This window comes from Sinohyriopsis cumingii, chromosome 16 (assembly GCF_028554795.1).
Source record: "Sinohyriopsis cumingii isolate HCF-2022 chromosome 16, ASM2855479v2, whole genome shotgun sequence".
Lineage (NCBI taxonomy): Eukaryota > Metazoa > Mollusca > Bivalvia > Unionida > Unionidae > Sinohyriopsis > Sinohyriopsis cumingii.
In genome coordinates this window covers 53,408,662-53,431,048 of record NC_142976.1, presented here as the reverse complement: position 1 = coordinate 53,431,048, position 22,387 = coordinate 53,408,662, and the positions used below count along the sequence as shown (strand labels likewise).

The 22,387-nt window shown below is 38.6% G+C and overlaps 1 protein-coding gene across 1 annotated transcript; it reads left to right on the top strand.

Moving 5' to 3' along the window:
- Positions 1 to 8,456: 8,456 nt before the first annotated feature.
- On the top strand, positions 8,457 to 14,127 carry LOC149780426 (uncharacterized). Its single transcript, XM_089937351.1, has 2 exons — positions 8,457 to 8,910; positions 12,097 to 14,127. The coding sequence occupies exons 1-2, from the start codon at positions 8,479 to 8,481 to the stop codon at positions 12,847 to 12,849; spliced, it is 1,185 nt and encodes a 394-aa protein (XP_089793477.1). The 5' UTR covers positions 8,457 to 8,478; the 3' UTR covers positions 12,850 to 14,127.
- The last annotated feature ends 8,260 nt before the right edge of the window (positions 14,128 to 22,387 follow it).

Sequence of the window (22,387 nt, the reverse complement as noted above, 5' to 3'; positions counted from 1 at the left end):
TCGAGGAGAAACTCTTTGAGTTGAGAAATTCAAAGAATTTCCAGGGCAAAAAAAAAAGTGTATTATTTTTTTTACCCGTGGTTTGTGAGTCACACGCTGCGGTATTTATACTCGGGCGTCACAAATACTAGTATTTTCAGGCATTTCCGTGTCTAGATTCTTTATATAACCTTTTAACCGTCTCACCCTGGTGTTAATTAATTTTCGAGTCTCATACTCGGATGACAATCCAAGACGAATCTTCTCAACTGCATGGCACAGTGGAATAAATTCAGATACCTGATTTTCAGTTATCGTGGCAAGTGATCTGTAAACACGATCTTGCAAACCCTTAATGAACCTATAACACGCAGGGAGATTGTTCTTCCCCAACCGTGATAGCTCATTCAGGGATTCAAAATCTGACATAATTGTTTCAGTGTCTAGTAAAATATTAAAACCTCGCTGTTGTAATTCTTTAATTTCAACAAGTATGGTATTTATATTTTCGTGATTCATATTATTATATATTTTTATATTTTTAAATGCACGAGAAACTCTTTGAGTTTCCAACGATGCTTTACTGAGCGATGCTCGCATCACCCGAGAAACGCTAGCGTTTCCAGAGATAGATAAGCGGTTATCACTTACCGGGTACTCTTCCGGTTTTTTTTTCTTGGTCTTATATTGAGTTATCGTTGTTTGTGTCAATGATATAACAGAATGAAATCTTCTGTTTGAGCTTCTTGGAAAATGCTGTTTTGTAGATCCCATCTGCGACATGCTGTACAACAGGTGGACAAATACCGAAATACCTACCGGCGGCGTTTATTGACTGGAATACAATTTCTTCACCTGTAATTGCGTTTATGGATTTAATAGCTCTTCTTGCAACTGTTTTACAACACCCTGTGTTACCCAGTAGGCAGTTCTTGCTCTGAGTGACCATGCGAAGATTGTTTATAGAGTTATCAAGTATGTTACCGTTAATGTGATCAATGACAAAACCCTTAGGGATCACTCCAAAGAAACATTCATAGACGAAACGATGACATAAATACCTCTTTCCGCACGTGGCAGTAAATCTTAAATAACCACCATTATCAACTCCACCAACTGGTCGTCTTCGCGTGCAGTTTCTCACTATGCCATCTCGGTTTGCCTCATAATTTGGAATAGTTGGATGTCGGACGAATTCTTGATTCATTATACTATAAGCAAATCATTTGTCTAATTCATAATTTGCCTGAAAACTTATTTATGTAATCACGCTCCGTGAGAGCGTTCGAGGCTGGATTTTTTTTATCATAATACCGTTTTAGTTCTCGATAGCGTTTTCCACCACACGCTGAACATAATTGCGTTTTTCCTCGTACTCCAATGCCGCATCTGATACACGGTATCGGTCCTAGACTCCCACCGCGGACCTGTTGAGCATGTTGTCCACAGTATTCGTGTCTGCAGGGTTTGCTACACGGCGCTGATGAATTTAGTTTAATCCACTTGCATTGATTCATTATATATAATATTTTTGTCTATTTAAATACTTGTCTTAATTATAATATGGAGGAATTTGAAAGACTATCCAGAATAAAACCCGTATCAGGTTCTCGATTCGATCTTGACCGGTTAACCGCTGATCCACGACGAAGAGAGCAACGGTAATTGGTGTTATCAAGAACGCCAAAGAAGAGTTTCGTCGTGATGGTGCCGCACACACGTGGTCTTCGTATAAAATTATCCCCGACGCGAGCGTTATCATTGATGCTACCATGAACGATACAATCGCGCGTAACATAATTGGGTATCTCGACGATAGAAGATATTTCATACAGATAAAATTTATTGTTAGAGTCGACGAAACGTGGATTATCAGAGACAAACTAGACCCTGTTCTTGATGCCAGAGGCGTTCGTGGAAAAACCGTTCTGTTAAGTAAAGACTCAAAACCGGGAGTACTTGTTGGGATTGATATACCATATTATGCCAGAGCGTATCCTGTGACCGCAGTCATTTATGGAATTTATCCGATGAAGAAACCACGCGTTGATAAACTCAAACCGATGAAGGTGTCGCCGTTGACAGAGTCAAAGATGAATTGTGTAGCTGAGCGAGTAATGGAACATTTTAAAAATGCAATGCGAGGAAACGGCCTAACACCGCTAAGACAAACTAAAATAACAGCGTGGGCGACACGAGTAGCGGATAAAGGAGCGTCAATAAATGATGTTGCTGAGCTAGAGCGATTACTAAAATTTCCTATAACGGTTTCATAGTTAACCGGTGAGGTATTGTATGAGTGTAAATACAATTCCCGTGGAACACCAATAACTATTATCGATCATAACAGTCACGCCTGGACTGACTCGGTTAGGATATTTCCGCAAGACCGTGTTGTGAAGTATTATCCGGAATTGCAAAAGGGAACCGCTAACGGTTCTATGTTTGATTTTATTTATCAGATAAGTAAAACCGATCCAGTGTCTGTGTGGTTATTCAGAAGTAGCGAAGATGGAGAATATGATCAGTTTGTGAGACCCAACGGGGAAATATACAGAACAATGGCGTTACAGCAGGAAATGAAAAAACTCGCAGAAAAATATCATGCTGGCAACACTGATACGTTACTGACACACTGTTTTACTGTCCCGGGTGTTGCCGCACATGTAGCCCGGGAACGAAATTCATGGAGACCAACTCCGAAAAGTTTTCTTGCGGATATCCAACAGAGCTGTGTTGAATACGGACACGGCGGTTTGTGGAATACTCAGTATGATCACCGCGGTATGATATCCGTGGACATGACGGCGTGTTATCCAGGAAGTTTCCTTGGGCGTGGAGAATGCAGCGAATATTTTAAACGGTTTGGCCACGTTACAAACTCGATGACAAGAGTTGCTGTAAACGGTGTTTTGCCTGATTTTGACTTGACCGGATTTGCTTGTGTGTCGTCGTTTAAATTCGCTAAGGATTTACATCCTGTGTGTTATGTTTGGTTTGGCAGACATTTCGTTGAGAAGCGATGGGCACCGATAGTGTTATTGCGATACATGCTTGACAGTCGAATACTGTTGTCGCTGACGGTCAGCGAAGCGATTATATGTTATTGTCGTCAAACCGAAGTTTGGTTGCCAACTCCAACGCGGGTTACGTTAGAAGAAGTCATCGAAGATTTGTCACGAGAATATCCAGAAACTTCTATCGACGCTATCATCAAGAAAGCTCCTGAAGTACTTAAAAACAAACTCAGAAATGACGAAAGTACAGCAAAAGATCTAGGACGAAGAATAATAGGGAAATTCACTCAAGGTGGAGCGTATGATCATAAACAACATCACAGTCGATTAATCATGGACAAGACTGAATTGGATCTTGTTGTCGCTGATGCAGCCACGAACAACATGTTCTGTAACCGCGAAGATGTGTTTCTGTCAAACGGGGAAAAACTAGGGACTGTTTTTAGTTATATCGACGGAGAATCATCTCAGTACACACATTTGAGATCTTCGATGCTAGCTTATGTATCCATAAATTTGTTGTCGATGATTAATAGATTCCCTGTTGTCGCAGTGAGAGTTGCAACGGATTCATTTTATATTAATAAAAAACACTCAGCGCTGTTGGATAATGTTATATCGGATGATCCATCGTGGGGCTCGTGGAGAATAAAGAATGAAATGTTACAAGGATATTGTAAATCGGCTGATGTTGAAATCGAGGATGAGTATCGCAGCGCAGAAATATCTTCGACGGTTTCGTCGGGGGCAACTTCGTTGTTGCCGCCGGTGCACGATCCTGTTACAAGACACAAAACAGTTTATCTGAACGGCCCTGGTGGTTCTGGTAAGACAACTCGAGCGATTGAATTATTTCGCGGTTCTGACTTGGTCGTGCTGACTCCCACACACAGACTTGCCAGGGAGATGAGACAACGGGATGTTAACGCGTGCACGTATCACAGTTTTTTCAAATACAGCGGCGGCACGTGGACACCTGAACGAATGGGAACGAAATATATTCCCGAGAAAATCATCTGGGATGAGATAGACACTGTGCCGTTAGATATATTAAAACAGTTTCTGGATTGGTTGCTAAAGAAAAATACCGCAGTGGTGATGTGCGGCGATCATGGTCAACCACCGCCATTTACAGGTGAATCTCCACACGAGTGGCTGAAAACTTTTGTAGATTATGATGAGGAAATAACTAACGATGTTAGAGCACTCGATGAAACGCTGAAAGAGTTTAAGGCGTTGATCAGGCTACAAACCAATAAAGTCCAGTGTGAGATAATGCGTGAAATAATTCCAGAGACTTCGCTGAGCGACTTTTGGGAAACGTGGAAACCAGGTGATTTAATTGTGGCAAGTAGAAAGATAGTCAGGGACACACTTCAGCAGCGGTTATTTCAGTTACATCAGAAGAAATTTCCCATGTTGCCAGTGCCGTTGTGTTATAGACCAGCTGATACGCGATTGCAGAATATTGATGTTGATATTCCAGGGCGCCTGACTGCGTCGGGTCCGGAGAAACAGAATTTAGTATTAAATGATATTGTCACAGTTGATGTTGATGCTGTCGAACAGGCACTGAAAATGAGCAAATCCCCGTGGACGCTAGGATACGCTATGACCATCCACAGTTCGCAGGGACTAACTATTTCAGATACAACAGTTTGGATTGTTGATGATCGCATCGAGTGGTCAAATTTAGTTTATTTAGCCGTGTCAAGAGTAAGAAGGATAGCTCAGTTACAAAGAATTGTATTAGATGATGTTATCAGCGACAGCATCAACAGATCAATCGCTGATGATACAATAAGAAAGAAATTAGCCGGTTACAAACAGAGCGACAAAAAAAATGGTAGAGAGTTTGATCCCAAACAAAGTTTGGATGTTGAATTTGTAATACAATTACAACAACAGCAGAATAATCACTGTGCGAGTTGTAATTGTTTATTGCTGTGGCAGTATTCGAAAAACGACCCAAGACAATTTACCGTAGATAGAATAGATAGCAGTCGTGGTCATACACGTGAAAATGTGATGTTGACCTGTCTTGAGTGTAACCGACGCAGAGGTGTTGCTGCAGTTATTTAAATGATTGAATCACTTTAGTGCGAATCACTTTAGTGATCGGGGTGGTAATTGTGTATCCGTGGGAATCACCTGAAGTTGCTCGCGTTTAAATCCGCGTTGAGGAGCAGTCGAATCTAATCTGTAGATTGCGTTTCTCCCAGTTGATCTGGTTATGCTGGATATCTTATGTGTAGTAACACTCCATGTGGGATCGGTTGCTCTTTTTTTTCCTCCTTCTAGTTCGCCTGGTTCGTATAAATACCTAACGGTGACATTACCCAGCAGTGGGGACGCTAGCGTTCCTGGCTGCGTTGAAACATGTCCGCGTTCACTGACGCGGGGTATATATTTTTTTGTGATTGCATTTACAGGTCTCATGTTTGTTGTTCTGGTAATTTCATTATTCAGTGCGGCTATCACGTTTGGCAGTCTTGCAACCCATTCACGAGATCTCGTATCGTAAATGAATTCCCTCGCGTACTGGTATCCGAATAATCTCTCAGCGAGTGTTCTATTAAATCGCTCAACAATTGCCTGATCCCGATGAATTTCAGTATGCCCTCGTCGTATAACAACGTTATGCTGCTTTGTCAGTGATGATACCGCGCCCTGAAATTCTTTACCAGGATCAACTTGTAATAATCGGGGCCAGCTTAGAGGTCCTCGCTGATAAATTCGTTTAAACGCAGAGGCAACTTCAGCGGCTGTTTTAGTCGCTAACGGTTCTGCTTCTTTGTATCTACTAGCAACATCAACTACTGTTAGCGCGTATTTGTATGTTTTTCTACGGACAGTATCATGAGGCAGGAATAGTATGTCAGCCTGATGAACTTCATTGGGCACACTAACATCAAAATGTGCAAAGTTGATTTGTCGAGGTGGTGGTAAGTAGATTTGCCATATTGCTTGTTTTGACAGCCATTTTTTGGCAACCTCGCGTGTTACTGATGCCGCGTTGGCGAGTTTATTAATTGCTGAGTTACCTCTCCAGTATCCGATTGGGGAATAATAAATCGCTTGCATTGGAAATGCTTCCATTGTTATTAATTATCCAGCGCCTAATGCTAATTTAGATTTCATCGCTGATCTTACTAACCAATTAGCGAGTGACTCCTTAAATGATTTATTTTTTATGGCGCTTAGTGCATGAATTAATTTCACATCCGCGATATGCCTGTCTTGTAGATCTTTACTTCGATAAGCAACATCATGTATGTGACACGCTGCGTCGATAGCGTTTATCGGATACTCTCCCGGTTTTGGTTTAGATTGTTCATCAAGTCTGATATCTAGTCGGGTCCCTGGACCGCAGTAATTGTATCCTGGGAGATGTTTTTCTCCCGGATACTTTGCCCAGGGAGTTCCGGGGAGCTTTCCAAGTTTGGCTGCAATGTCACCTCCGCTAAATTCTTGCTTTTTTTTTGAAATCTAAATTTTTTTGTGCCACATCGCGTACACTTACCAGAAAGTGCTTGTCTGTTATTTTTTGTTGTAACCGTTGTTAGATCATTCGTAGGGGTTCGTGCCTTACACTTCACACAATATAGATCCATAATTATTATTCTTTATATACAAATGGAAATTACAGATTTTTCTGCGACAAAAAAGAAAGAGCCAGTTAAGCATAATTCAGTGCTACCAAACTCTATCCGCGCGATTATAATTGGGCCATCCGGTTCAGGTAAAACACAGCTGTTGCTGAACTTGATAATGAAGTGGATGAAATGGGATAAACTGTATTTGATAGCTCCATCTGTAGATGATCAACGATGCTATAACGTTATAAAAGATTTTAATGAGAGTGCAAGCGCGCTGAGTAAAGACGGTGAGGATGTTGTTGAATTTATCACTGATATCGAAGAAGCCCCCAGCGTCGAGGATCTTGATGAATCAATTAACAACCTAGTAGTGTATGATGATGTTATGTTGGACAAGCAAAAAAATCCCGCAAGAATATTTTCCCGGGGACGTCACAAAAACACTGATGTGATTTATGTTACTCAGCGTTATACACAAATTCCTAAAGTAATCAGGGATAATTGTAATCTTCTTGCGATATTCAATGGAGTTGATACACATACACTGAGAAATATTCATCAAACCTGGTGTGATGGCGATATGGATTTAAATAAATTTAAAAATTTCTTCAGTCATGCTCAAAGAAAACCTCACGGATTTGTGACAATAAATTTACACGATCCCAGAACAAGATACCGTATTGGACTTGATACACTATTTGCAACATAAAAATGTTTTTCCTTGGAAACTCATTTCCCAGAGCAGCAGAGAGGCTGGACCCCCCCCATGGATTTTTCAATAACGACCCCGCCACGGAAACTGTTTCAGATTTATTGAAGTAACCCAAGTTGTCAGTGCAAACTCAACGAGTTTGTCCCTGGAAACTCTTCGAGTTTTCGGGGGACATTTTTTTTTTGTCCTGTATTCTGAATAGAAGGGTTTATTTCGTCGAAATAACCCCTCTATCGAATAGTTTCCGTGGGAGGGTTTATTGTGCAAAAAGCTTTTGGTCTGTACAGCCCCTCTGCTGCTAGTAGCTATATGCTGACTGTGGTCACATGATACTCAGATGAACTTTAGCTAATATTCGGACAAAATATCAACAAAATACGATGCATGGACGCTCGTGAAAAGCAGTAAAACAAAAATCATCACTACCATTAATAACAAAATCAAAATAAAAAGAAAATTTAAAACAAAAACAAGAATAACAAATAAAAACGAGAGGGAATATTTAACATAAATAATCAAGTCTAAATTTGTAATATGCATGCCATTTCGAAATATATCTACCAAAATAAAGATTTTAGAAGCACTTTTCACACCCGTTTTTACTTTATTTTTCAAGACCAAAATCCAGTTTTTATAGCAGTTTCGAAAATACATTTACACTGACGCAAATAAAGAACGAAAACCTTTGTTATTACTTACTTATTTTAATTTTAAAAAATGTCGAGAAAATGACTTTGTTGTAACTTTGAGCGAAGATTTCGGTTACGATGTAAACTTTTCGTTGTAGTAGTGGAAACAAAATTTCTTCTCAAACATTATAAAATAAAGGAAATCTTTCGTGGGGTGGGTCTAACGGTTAATGTAATTTTATATATAGTATAGCTTTTAGGAATAAATAAGCCTAAATAATCAGTTCAATGCAACTTTTCTCGTCTTAGCTTACATTAATTTTGTCTATTTTTTTTTTTTTTTTTTTTTTTTTGCAACTTTTTTGGGGTAATTTTTCGTACGTGTTTGTAATTTTTCTCAACTTTTTCCCCGCAATTTTTTGTAACTTTTTGCAAATTGTTTGCACTTTAGTCATACCCTTTATAATCTGTATCAATCAAACGTTTTAAGGGTAATTTATCTATTCTTCGGAGGCTTCTTTTAACCAGGATTTGCGCCGAAAATGTCTGCGAATGAATGCGCGAACTGTTGCAACAAATTTGAAGTAAAGAAACAGAAAAAGGGATACAACCGATATTCTCTTGAAAATATTATCCCAGGAACTAACACTGTTGCAAGAGAAGCCATTGCGTCCATAACGGGAGTCGATTTTGAATCGTTGCCAACAAGGCAAGGATATTTCTTGTGCCCAGAGTGTTGGAGAACATTGACTGGTGTTCTAAAATACAGAGCGTATTTGAGCACATTTTGTGACAACACCAAGCCCACAAGTTATATTGGTTTGCGAGCAGCTACCGAGGACACTGACTGGAGTGTTTGCAAGAAACAACCTTGCGTTACAAGTACACCAGTTGGGTCGGAAAACCAACATGTAATACTCGAGCACAATTATATAAAGCGCGAAAAGAATGACGAAGAGACACAGAAATCAAAGGTGATTAGAATACACATATATGCAATACGTTGATCTTTTGTTATACCCAGTCCATCCAGATTTCATGATATGATCTAATCTTTCAATGCAACAAACTTTAAGTGCATAGTATGGGGACGTCCATTAATTATGTCAACAATTTTTCGGGAATTTTTTTTACACCCCCCCACCCCCCCACTTGTCAACAACTGTCAAACTTTCAGTGACCCCCCTAATAAAATTGTACCCCCCCCCTCCAACAAACTAATTATATTTTAGCTTCTATCATAAGCCAAATGTCCCTCAATTGTTATAATGGGTATAGTGGCTGATTCACTAATTTCTTGTGGAACCGATACACCTGACAAGTCAACATCATCTTCATCTAACCATTCTACGCTTAACATCTCTCCATGAGAAATAATGGCCATCAGCTCTCTCTGTCTTTTGGCAGCCACTTGTATTCCCCAAATTCTTTGCAGTTGAGGAGCATGTGATAATTGCCTAGGCCCAAGATCGTGTTGTCGGTGCTGTTGAACATGTTTCTTCAACATGACGTGTGAAGCAACATAGAGGTGACAGATTTTGCAGATCCATTCAAGCAACGACAACTGAATGGAAGGACAATATAGATTATATGGAAGAATTTTGAATGCCTTTGCCGATCGAGGTAGCATGTTATCAACTTTCAAATACTGATTGAAGAAAAGAGATGGAAATCTGTGCAAGTCGCTCTCAGATGCATCTGGTGCTTTAAGGCCTTCACTAGTTTGGCAGACTGGAATTAGTGGTGGAATGAATCTATCGGCGATAATCTCAAAGTACGAGCTTCGAATCAGTTGGCAACAATTTACATCATGGCATTTTACAATTTGTAAAAAGTATTGACTTGTTCTTACATGGTTTTTGCACCAATCTTGATCCTTAGTTAGCAAATTTTCTGCCTCAAGCTCAGACACTTCAGGCACAATATACTCTGCCACTGTTGGAAAATTATCTATAGTTATTTGCGTCCATACTTCTGACAATGTTTTGCCAGCATATTTGAAATTTGATTTTGTCAATTCTTCATCAATTGTTCGACCTTGTGAGTCGTGGCTTCCAAAATTCTTATGTGGTAAAATTAGGCCTGACAGTTCTCGACTCAAAGGAGCCATTTGCCTTTCTACTCGATTGAATGCACTCCTACCAGGTACATTCATTGCAACGAACAATGCTTCGAGGTTCTGCTTCACAAAATGATGAATTGCCACATCAGTAACTTTTTGATACCTCGGATTTATCATGTCCATCATCCATAGCAAGAGCTCAACTGGTTTAGGATTAAACTGGTGGGCTGTTAATGGGCAAGCAAGTGTGTGCCATACCAATGCACAGACTAATTTCCTATTTTTTTATTTATTAAATTTATTGTATAAAAACAACACTTGACGTCAATTTATCTTGAACTCCCCCCTCTCCCATGTCAACAATTGTCAAACTTCTTCAACCCCCCTCCCCATATTTTGTTGACATAATTAATGGATGGCCCCTATGGTGTAACACTTTAATCTTTAATCCAAATCCAGCCGAATTTCATGCTATGCAATAATTCTTCAATGTAAGATCTCTACACTGGCATGTATGACGCATGTCAGGGTCGACAGCACAGACACTGGATTCACTTAAACCAACAAGTAGGCCTCTGCTTTGTCTTCTGTCAAGAAAAAAGAAAAAAGTAGAAACCTATTTGTTGGTCTACTGATTCAATCAGTGAAGGAGGGAAACTCGTTTAACATCATTTGCTCCTCCCAAATAAAAGATAACAAACTTACACAGCCTGAAATCCATGACTCAGTACTAATAGTCTTATACTATGCGAGTTGCTTATACCCACCATGATAAAGTAGACATCCACACCCTTCCTCCCAGTGCTCAAAGAATTTTTTTAGGCACTGTCCCCTTGCTGGTGAATTAAATAAACTCATAAGCCCATACTGAAATTCCACAAGCCCGGACAGTTCATACCTGTAAACTCAAGCTGCGAGAAAAACCTCCCGATTTTGGGGGTACTTACCTCAGATCTCATAATATCTTCTGATTTTTTTGCAGAGATCTTCCAATTATTACATTATGTCTGTCAATTTTCATTTGTCACAAAAATGCATACATAAATCAGAGGTCTCGGAAACGTTTAATTACACGTTTTTGGACGCCATTTTTTGATCTGGGAAGCAGAAAATCACTGAGGAGGGAGTGCTCCGTCTGCATGTAATAGTTGTGTGGCAAAATTCAAAGCCTTGCCAATCCTGCTTTGTGTGAAAATGTGTTGATCAATTAGCTGTGCTGATATTTACAATGACAGAATTCAGTGACTGAAAGACCCCTTGATGTACATACATGTTGCCATTTTAAGGGTACTACTGTGCAAGTTATTATGGGGAGTTGCACTTAAGATCTTACATTTTTGGGGAATATGCTTTGGTAACAGTTTACTTATTCCCTGATTGCCAAGCTATCTTCATTTAGTGACCGAACTGTACACACCAGGTCAGAAAGATCTTCCTGCCATGAAAATTTGTTGTATTTATAATTTTTGATCAGTGTGAGTATAAAAAATAACCCTAAAATGCTTATTTAGGTTAACCAAATTCTACTTTTTCAATGCTTGACGTGTCCACAATTTTAGGCAGTTTTAAAAGTTAAAATATAAAGAATTAATTGATTGTGAATAAACATTTGTAGAAACTGAAAGTCCACAAGTTGCTAGAGAAGTAATACCATTCTAGAGTCATGGGGGAAAAATAAAGAGATAAAAATTTCCCACCACTGGGCATGAACTCGTGCATCAAAGTCGGTTGTGTGTTTCAGTCACATGCATTATCATCTCAGCCACAGTAACTGTAGCTGTACTACATAAAGAAATGAGCCGAATACTATTCAAAGAAATCAGTTTTCCTTTGTTTTCTTCTGTACCAATGGCTCTAACAGTCATTAACAAGAAACGGCATATTAATATTATTTACTGTTTTTTGCATGATGATACAAATTTAATAGTTTCCTGTTACAAAATGAGCAGATAATGGGGTACATGTGAGGTGGTTGTTAATACATGCTGAATGCCTTAAATTTGTTAGAAGGTAACATCTCTAAACATCTGAGATTTTACAGTTTTCCATATTCTAATTTATTTCAGAGACAAGTTCAGATTACTCTTTACTTTTTCAGGGAAAGCTACCATTGAAGATGTCATCGTTCCCAGTGGGACGGAAAATGAACAGCAAGAAATGGGATCCAGTAGTTAGTGCAGTAAAGAATAGACAGTACCTTAGGGTATATAAACAGTTATTCCAAGCCACAAAGGGATCAAAGGAAAGCCTAATCCGATTCATCGGCATGAAGATTCGTAAAGAAGTCAAGGATATAAAAGATATTCCTCTTTATAGTGAAGCAACAGCTTCGAACTTGTCAAACTTCTCATGGGATACCACGATTGAAAAATTAGCCGAATCTGCTCCATTATTACATGCAGCTCTGGTCAATGCCATCGTGGACAAAAAAAATGAAGTTACACTGGCAAACCGTAGCATTAATCTTAAGTTTCGTTTGGGAACTGCTTTGTCATGTCTCTTATATTCCAGATATCCTGGCAGAGCGAAATTTATTCCAGCAATTTACTCAGCACAACTTCTGAAAGCAGGTGTCAAGCATGAACTAATTCGGCATCTGTACCATGCAGGGCTATGCACAAGTGTTAAAAGATCAGCAGCAGTCTTGAACAAGATCGGAACTGATTTTGATGCTGCTGTAAAAACATTTTATAAAAATGGAAAAGTAAATGGTGATGAAGATGACACTGAAGATGATGACAAAAGTGATGATGATGATGATGATGATGAAATCACTGATGATGATTTTGATGATGAAATAAATATGGAAAATGTTGACGATGAAGATGAAGAATTTGACAATGTGGAATAGGCTTCTATGGAGGTCATGATATTTTGACTTTATCATTCCGTGGCTCATAAATGTTTATCTTTCTGGTCTTTTTGCACTTATTTTAGTACATTGTTATCGACGAGACTGTTGGCACAATTCTCCTAACTAAAATATTGAAGATGTAGTGGTAGGTGACCATTCAATTCTTGATACAAAGTAATGATTTTTTGCAGTGTGCTTTGATGTAAAAGAGAGCTACATGGAGTTCAGAGATAATGACTTAAGAGTTTTCTCGTTAAATAAATACAGTACCTGTTTTTGATATTGCAGTTTTCAATGATATTACAAATATTGAAACATTGAAAACAGGTATTTATTTTCTGAGATAAAACCCTTTCTCAAGTCATTATTTGTGATTTTAAAGGTAAAAAACCACAGCTTGTTGACACCATTTGCACTCTCGTGATATAGTACGACTTGTTGACCTTGTGCACTCTGATGATTTAGTACAACTTGTTGACACCATCTGCACTCTGATGATCTAGTACAACTTGTTGACACCATGTGCACTCTGATGATCTAACACAACTTATTGACCCCATGTGCACTCTGATGATCTAGTACAACTTGTTGACCTCATGTGCACTCTGATGATCTAGTACAACTTATTGACCTCATGTGCACTCTGATGATCTAGTACAACTTGTTTACACCATGTGCACTCTGATGATCTAGTACATGTTGACACCATGTGCACTCTGATGATCTAGTACAACATGTTGACACCATGTGCACTCTGATGATCTAGTACAACTTGTTGACACCATGTGCACTCTGATGATCTAGTACAACTTGTTGACACCATGTGCACTCTGATAATCTAGTAGAACATGTTGACACCATGTGCACTCTGATGATCTAGTACAACTTGTTGACACCATGTGCACTCTGATAATCTAGTAGAACATGTTGACACCATGTGCACTCTGATGATCTAGTACAACTTGTTGACACCATGTGTACTCTGATAATCTAGTACAACTTGTTGACATCATGTACTCTAGTACAGATCTCCCTTGTTATAAAATCCTTTCTTTTAATGCAATTCTAGATATAAATAAGTCAGTACAAATACGTACCACATAACCAAAGTGGAACAATTGTACATAAATTGGTCTTGTAAATGCTTGACAGTAAGGGTTGAAAGAAACAACACAAAGCTTAGTATTATATCTTTATATCCATGTTTCCTGTTAAAACATTATTATTTGATCAAACTCAGTGTACAGATACCATGGAGTAAAATAATATTATGGATTTGGTTTTGTTTATTTCCCAATCCCATGATGGCACTATTTCAACACCATAGATGCAATGCATAGAATTGAATGGAGTTATAAACCACAACTAGCACACTTAAGAAAAAGAAGAGCTGTGGTTCTTGACTTAAGAGATTTTGAAAAATAATTTACCTTGTTTTTTCCATATACCATGAAGAGAAACCAAATTGGTTCATATTAGATTTAAAAATCAACATCATTGTCACCTAGATAAAAAATCTGAGATAAACACATGGAATTAAATATGGCAGGATGAATCCAATTTTGAGTTGAACATTCAGTTGTTTATTTTCCTTGCAGTTGACATAGTGATAAAGAACTCAAGGCATGGAATTTTTCTTTGAAAACTTGAATTGTTCATGAGGACATGAAATTTAGACAAGATTAACTTTATTATTATGCATTTTTCTTGTGTACTGATTAGTTTTTGCTTCATGAGTAAAACAGGTTAATGATATATTGTTGATACCCAAAATGCACATGTGGAATGTTGGTGTATGTATTGAACTGCAGGAAATTTAAGACTGGGCAACCCCCAAAGAGGACAGATAGCACCTCAAAGAGGGAGGGTTCCTCAGTGGCCAAGTGGTCTAAAGTGTTTGGCTTTACCAATCACTGCAATCTCACCTGTGTCTGGTTGGGTTCAAGTCTCAGGCTTGGCCAATGTGGGGATATGAGAAAGCTGCCTGTAGCTTCCCATGGGTTGGTGCTTTTACCAGGGTTTTTCCTGGGTTCTTCCTCCTACACTGGTCTCCTTATATAACTTATCTTTTGCTGAGAAATGGCATGAAACACCAAAACAATAACATGAAAGGTAGAGTGCAGTACCCTTCTTTCTTTTTCCCAGCTAGGTTATCAGCATTTGAACTGCTGCTTGCTGTGTCAAACCTTATTTACCCTGGGCACTGAGAAATGGAAATTTTACAGGTAAGGGCTTATTTGCCCTGGGCACTGGGAATGGAAATTTTACAGGTAAGGGCTTATTTGCCTTGGGCACTGGGAAATGGAAATTTTACAGGTAAGAGCTTATTTGCCCTGGAAAATGGAAATTTTGCAGATAAGGGCTTATGCTGAATAAAGCTGTGTAAAGCTTACCCCTGCTAATGTTACATGAGGCAGGATTTTTAAGCTATTGTTGAATTAAGCACCTGAGCTGAATACTATTTTTTTTAATTTTGTAAAGCCAACCCTTCATCAAATACCATAGTATTTACTTCAGTTTCAAAGGAAGAACTTGTGTGACTTTTCAATAATTTTCTGACTAGAAAAAGAAATTTTGACATGTAGAACCTGTACAGACTAGTTTTGATGTACAAGTAACTTGGCAGGATTTTTTCATGAAATCAATCTGACTTGGACCTAGGAAAAGTAACTTGGCAGTTTTTTTTCATGAAATCAATGCGACTTGGACCTAGGAAAAGTAACTTGGCAGTTTTTTTTTCTTTCATGAAATCAATGCGACTTGGACCTAGGAAAAGTTGATTGCCTGAGTTTTTGTTGTTAAAGTTTTGTTTACTCATCATTAGCCCCAGGCTGTTTTTCATGTATACAGCCAACCTGGAAACTACAGCCTTTTTCATATGTATATCCGACATGGAAACCCCATCCTATTTCATGTGTACATCCAACCTGGAAACCCCATCCTATTTCATGTGTACAGCCAGCATGGAAACTCCAGCCTATTTCATGTGTACAGCCAACCTGGAAACTCCAGCCTTTTTTATGTGTACATCCGACATGGAAACCCCATCCTATTTCATGTATACAGCCAACATGGAAACTCCAGCCTTTTTCATGTATACAGCCAACATGGAAACCCCATCCTATTTCATGTGTACATCCAACCTGGAAACTCCAACCTTTTACATGTGTACATCTGACATGGAAACCCCATCCTATTTCATGTGTACATCCAACATGGAAACCCCAGCCTATTTCGTGTGTACATCCAAAACATGGAAACCCCAGCCTATTTCATGTTTACAACCGACATGGAAACCTCAGCCTATTTCATGCATACACTCAACATAGAAACCCTAGCCTATTTCAAGTGTACCACCGACATAGACCCCAGCAATTTAATGCATACAACCAGCATGGAAACCCCAGCCTATTTCATGTTACAACTGGCATGGAAAATGGTTGTAGTGTTCCTTAATTTCAACCCTGTACACATCCCCAAAAGAAAGTAGGTCACAATAATTTCCATGCATTAATGAATTTATAAGTTGAACCCACTAATACAGTTTTGAGTTTGTTATTTCAGCATAAGTTGTTGGTGTGGCATCTTCATGTAATTTGGTTCACAGTCATGTTCCTTGCAGCATTCAGATCCTATCCAAGGAAAATACATCACAGTAATTTGGGTCACAGTCATGTTCCTTGCAGCATTCAGATCCTATCCAAGGAAAATACATCACAGTAATTTGGGTCACAGTTATGTTCCTTGCAGCATTCAGATCTTATCCAAGGAAAATACATCACAGTAATTTGGGCCACAGTCATGTTCCTTGCAGCATTCAGATCCTATCCAAGGAAAATACATCACAGTAATTTGGGTCACAGTCATGTTCCTTGCAGCATTCAGATCCTATCCAAGGAAAATATATCACAGTAATTTGGGTCACAGTCATGTTCCTTGCAGCATTCAGATCCTACCTCGCAGTAACCTACATAATTATTTCTTTTGGAGAGAACACTGATCAGGTTTCATGTTTATCTAGATAGGCTGTACAGAATAACCAGTCTGTTTGATTTTTTAATGTCACATGGACAGTATTACAGTGTGGTCAGCCTAAGAAATAAACATACTGTGTATTCATAGAAGATGGATGCAGGTGTTGTCAGGGCAGGGCCAAGCCATTTTCCCAGTGCACAAGGCAAGCCCAGATTTGCAAATTGATAGAGACACATCATATAAAGTTTATAATACTTTTCATTATTTAGAATTTATAATTCATGCACCCTTTGACATACATTACCACAGTCATTCAGTCACTTGAGCCATTATTTCATGATGCACTGTCCAAGTCTCTCACTTCCATCCTTAGTCACCGTGAACATCAATCTTCCATTTTCAACATGATTGTCAATAAGGAATACAATTCCAAGAGAAAACAGCTGATCAGATATAGTCGTGCAAATGCCTAAACAGGAAAAACATTTTGTTAAAAATGTTACTTGCACATGGTCGAGTTAAATTAAACTTTTACTTGCCTATCTGAATTTTCACTTTCTGATCCAAAGTATGATACATGTCAGTATTTTCAGCAGATCACTTGGCATGGTAGGGTGCTTTTCATGACATTCTATTTTGAATGCAGTCCTTTGGTACATTTATGATTATTTGCACTTTGGAGTGAAAACAGGTTTTTGATGTCATGTTTGATGCCCCTAAAAATTGCACATGTAGAATGATGCAAAGTGCAATGTATTAAACTGCTGGAGGTTTAAAATAGTTTCCTCAAGGACACAGGGTACAAGACACTACAAAACCAGGCTAAGTACAGCTATAAAGGTGTTATCATATTTCCCCTTCACATATGTTCCCTGATCACATTAATGTTAGGAATATAAGCCCTACTACCCCCAAATCCAGCTCTCGCAAAGTGACACAGACCAAAGTCTTTTTCTGAGAGTAAACTTTCATTGTTCTTTGCAATCATGCCTTCTTCACAGGTCTCATAGTTTTATACAAAAGCTTACCCTACTTCTATACAGTGGATAAAGACATTATGCACACCACTTTGAAGCTCGCTCATAATGGGACGCATCTTTGTTGTTGGGCCTGGTGAATTATTTTACTTGCATTCAAGGCTGACAATGCACTTCCTGTATTGACCATGTGAACTTCTCTTTGGCTTGCCTCTGTTCTTTGGCAAGATAGACGGACCCAAGAACCGCCTTTCCATCTCTTCACACCAATCAATCAATCACCTTATACATCATCATCTCCAATGCACCCCAAGAGACTTTTCTAGTGTGATAGACAGGGCCCTATGTCAGAACAGGTCATTGGGGTAATCTGAGGCAATTTTGTTACTCTGTATAATTTTATTCCTTCAGATTACTGCTTGTTTTAACATCAAGCTCACATCGAACATTTGTGATGCACCCTCAATGACATGATAACTAGAGACGAGGAGATATGGGATCATTCACTACACAACCCATATGCCAGCCTCTATCCAAATGCCAAAAAATGGAGATAATTTGTTAATCAGTTTCAGAGATAACTTTATTGAGGAGAAATGAAACCATGTTTATCTACCTCAGCACTTCAATTAAGATTTACAAGAATGCGATTAGTGACGGTTTCTGTAGTTTTTTTCAAAAAACGATAATCTATTTGTCATGGGTTTTGTTCAAAGCTTCAGTAAATACCAAAAGTGAAAATGGTTGATTACAATTTTCAGATGAAATTTATATGTATCTTCTTATTTTGACTATTATGCCTTTGCTGAATACTTAGATGATAATTTTGGGACACTATCAGCAAGCACATTTGCTATGTCATGTTTGGAATTAAAGTCTTTATTGTTTTATTTTTTATGTTGGCTGATTGGTTTAATGTGCTTGCCTTTACAGATCTCACCTTTGTCCACATATGTTTAAGTCTCAGCTAGACCAATGGAGGTCTTTCAGAAAGCTTGCCTTAAAGTCTACAGATCTCACCTTTGTCTGCATGGGTTCGAGTTTCAGCTAGGCGAACCGGGGTCTTTCAGAAAGCTTGCCAATTGCTTCATGTGTGTTCTTCCTTTACACATTACTGGCCTCCAAGTTTAGCCTGTCATGTGCTGAACAGTGCCATTAATCCACAAAACCAAAACTAAACCAAATTTAATTTTTTACCACTTGAGAGACTTTCAAACCCGATTTTAACCAGACTTGATAAAATGGATACTATCAACATGTTGGATAGATATGAGCTCTTCTGGCCATAGATGGGCAGAGGGATGGCCTAAAGTCTGTTTGTTACCACCACTACTTCTACAGTAATTGACAAATTGCTATGAAATATTACACAAGCCCTCCCCTCCATAAATCTCAAGAGTTTGTTGGTTGTAAATTAAATGTTGCCATTTGGATATCCAATATGGCCACTACAGTGGCCATTTTGAAAATCTTGTTATCGTTATTTTATTTCAATGAATGGTCATATAAACACAGTGATTTCGTTAAGATGGCTTACTATATCTAGTCAGTCTTAAATGAAAATGGTGATGATATGGCAACCATTTTGAAAATCATATTATCACTGTTCTTGCTAAACAAAAGGTCATATTTACAAAGGGGTTTCACCAGAAGACTTAGTTTAGTTGTTCCATAGTGAAAACAATGCTACTTGCACATCCAGTATGACCATGACATGGCTGTCAATTTTAGAATCTTGTTATTGCAACTCCTCCTGAATGGATGGTCAAATCAACATTAGGTTTCCGCTGAAAGAATTTGGATGGTGTCTAGTTAGTCCTAAATAAAAATAATTTCACTTAAGCATACAATATGATGTCACAGTGGCCATCCTGAAAATCGTGCTGTCACTACTGAATGAATGAATGATCAATCAGCATTGGTTTTTCACTAAATGCATCTTAAGATACCTAGTTGGTCTTCAATAATGATGTCCAATATGGCTTCAGTGGCAGCCAACTTGGATATTCTGTTATTGGCAATTATTCTGGTCAAATATTCATATTGATATAGGATTGCAACTAGAAAACATATTGGCTAGATGGTTCTAAATAAGAATGTTACTTGCACATCTAATATGGCTGCCACAGTGGCCATTCTAAGAATCTTGTTATCACTGCTTCTTCTAGATAGCTGCAAGAGGTCGCAGGTTCAAACCTTGGCCGAGTCATACAAGTGACTTATAAATATGGTACAAACAGCGGCCTTGCCATTTACTCAGCATTAAGAGATTAGTGTTAGAACTGGTGTCAGTGTGGGGGTGTAGTGGTTGTCTAGGGGTGGGGTTCTTCTTATAGACTTTAACGAATTATGAGAAGTTCCCCTGGTCCTTATTCAGAAGGTTAATTCTGGACACTATATTATTTATTGACTAAATATATTTATGGCTACGAGCCCCCAGTCAGCAATGCCGACAGTTAAATTAAAAGAAATACAAAGATGAAATTTAAACAATAACAATTTAATAAATGAAATTTAAAAGAATTTAAAGTAATCAATGTCTCTCTTTCACCCAATGATCCCTTTGATCATCATTTGAGTTCACAGTGTGAGGAGATTTTTCCCTTCTTGAGTGCTACTCATCTAAATCTCTTCGTTCCCTTGTCTTTCTCTCCTTTCGTGATCTCCACTTCCGCTTCCTCTTCTATTATCCTTGTTCCTTGCCGTTATCTTGACTTCCGGTTCCTCTTCTAGTATCCGGAACCCTTGACGGTATCCCTTGAGGTCACCCGAAATTCACTCGGTATCTCTCACCGTCACCCGAAATTCTCTGAACTTCTCTCGTCCCCCGAAATTCTCTGAAATTCTTTCGTCCCCCGAAAGCTTCCTGTTGAAAGGTATAATGCATTAGCATAGGGTTATAAAAATCTTCCCTCACACTACGTCACTGAACTGAACCATCAGTTTAAGGCGGGACATTTGGGTCGCGCATGCGCACACATCGAAATTCCCCTACACTTCCGCCGCTTACAAAAATGGCGCCATAACACAATCACACAAAGGATTCAAATATCTACATACTGAGCCCTATCAGTATATACATACAAAATATTTCAAATATGATTGTACTAAAATATTACTACGATTAGTAATATGACTATCTATATATTTATATATATTTATATATTTCCTACACAAGCGTACCAAATCCACAATATTCACATTCAAATGGTGATAAACGGCAATCCGTTACTCAATGGCAAAATCTATCATTACGTAAACAAATTTCTTGTCTACCAAAATATAACTACGCAAAGAATTACAATATTAATTCTTATAGCGGCTAGCGAGCAATACAATTCTTCACAAATACAAATCGTCCTTTCAAAAGGGCGTAAACGTAATAATCCACGAAATAATATGCACACATATTACTAGCGAAAGAAGAGAACATTTTCGCCTCACAAAATAAGGTGTACATAGTAACATTATGAATAATGATGCAACGAATCAACATCGTAATCAATCGTAAACAAAAGTACTAGCTAAAGTCATGAAAAAAATGCAAAATATTAAGGTCATAATTAACTATTCATACTTCAATACAAGTAAAATGTATACATACGACAAATTCTCTTCAATTAACAGCAGTCGTATCAAGCAGAATCAACGTAACATCAAACTTACCTGATCGAAGCTATTTCATGAATTTCCTAAATTCCGCCAATTTTTACGAATGGCTAACGGAGTGTGTGTCACTGCGACTCTTAAACACCAACTGACGAATTTCAGGCTTGTACAAGTCTTATTCCAGCTTCTCGAATCAAGTCCCACCTACAACGCATCCCGATTGGATGGCGACGGACTCTGGTCATTTGATCGAACTGTCAATCATAAAAATGTCAGTCTGTGTGTCCCCATGTACTGTCCAGCCTACCATTGTCGGCTTCCGGCTCTTTGAAGTTGTCTACGTCACGTGTTCCCATGTACAAAGATTCCCGCCAGATTTCCACTCAAGAGCTCAAACAAAGACTGGGTTACGTAAGAGGATTAGCCAACTTAGGTACTTGGAAAAACAAAGCTTACCTGGCTCCACTTACAGACTTATAAATACATGTATAATACAAGGGGTTGGGGTAAAACATCACATCCCCCCACGCTTGAGAATAAAATCAGGATTTTATTCACTCAAACTAAAAAAGCAAAAGTGTTACACGATATAAAGAACAAAATCAGCAAAATGAACTAAATGCTAAACTGAGTATGAACACGAAAATATAACAAATGATCTATATCATTTCGGCGCTTCTACTCATGAAATCTGCGCCTACGTTTTCAGATCCTTTCACGTATCTGATCTGCATCTGGTACTGCTGTAAAAACAGCGACCATCGCATCAATCGACCATTGGACAACTTTGCCTGCGCCAGATAGGCGAGTGGTTGGTGGTCGGTCTCCAATATGAACTTACGTCCATATAGGTATCGCTCGAACCGTGATATGCCGAACACGATTCCGAGACATTCCCTCTCCGATACTGAGTAATTCTTCTCGGCAGCAGACAACTTCCGGCTGCCGTATGCGACAGGAAAAAGCGTCTTGTC

Coding starts and splice junctions, on each gene's coding strand:
- LOC149780426 (XM_089937351.1), top strand. CDS start 8,479: ATGTCTGCGAATGAATGCGCGAACTGTTGCAACAAATTTGAAGTAAAG. Junction 8,911..12,096: donor AAGAGACACAGAAATCAAAG/GTGATTAGAATA, acceptor TTACTTTTTCAG/GGAAAGCTACCATTGAAGAT.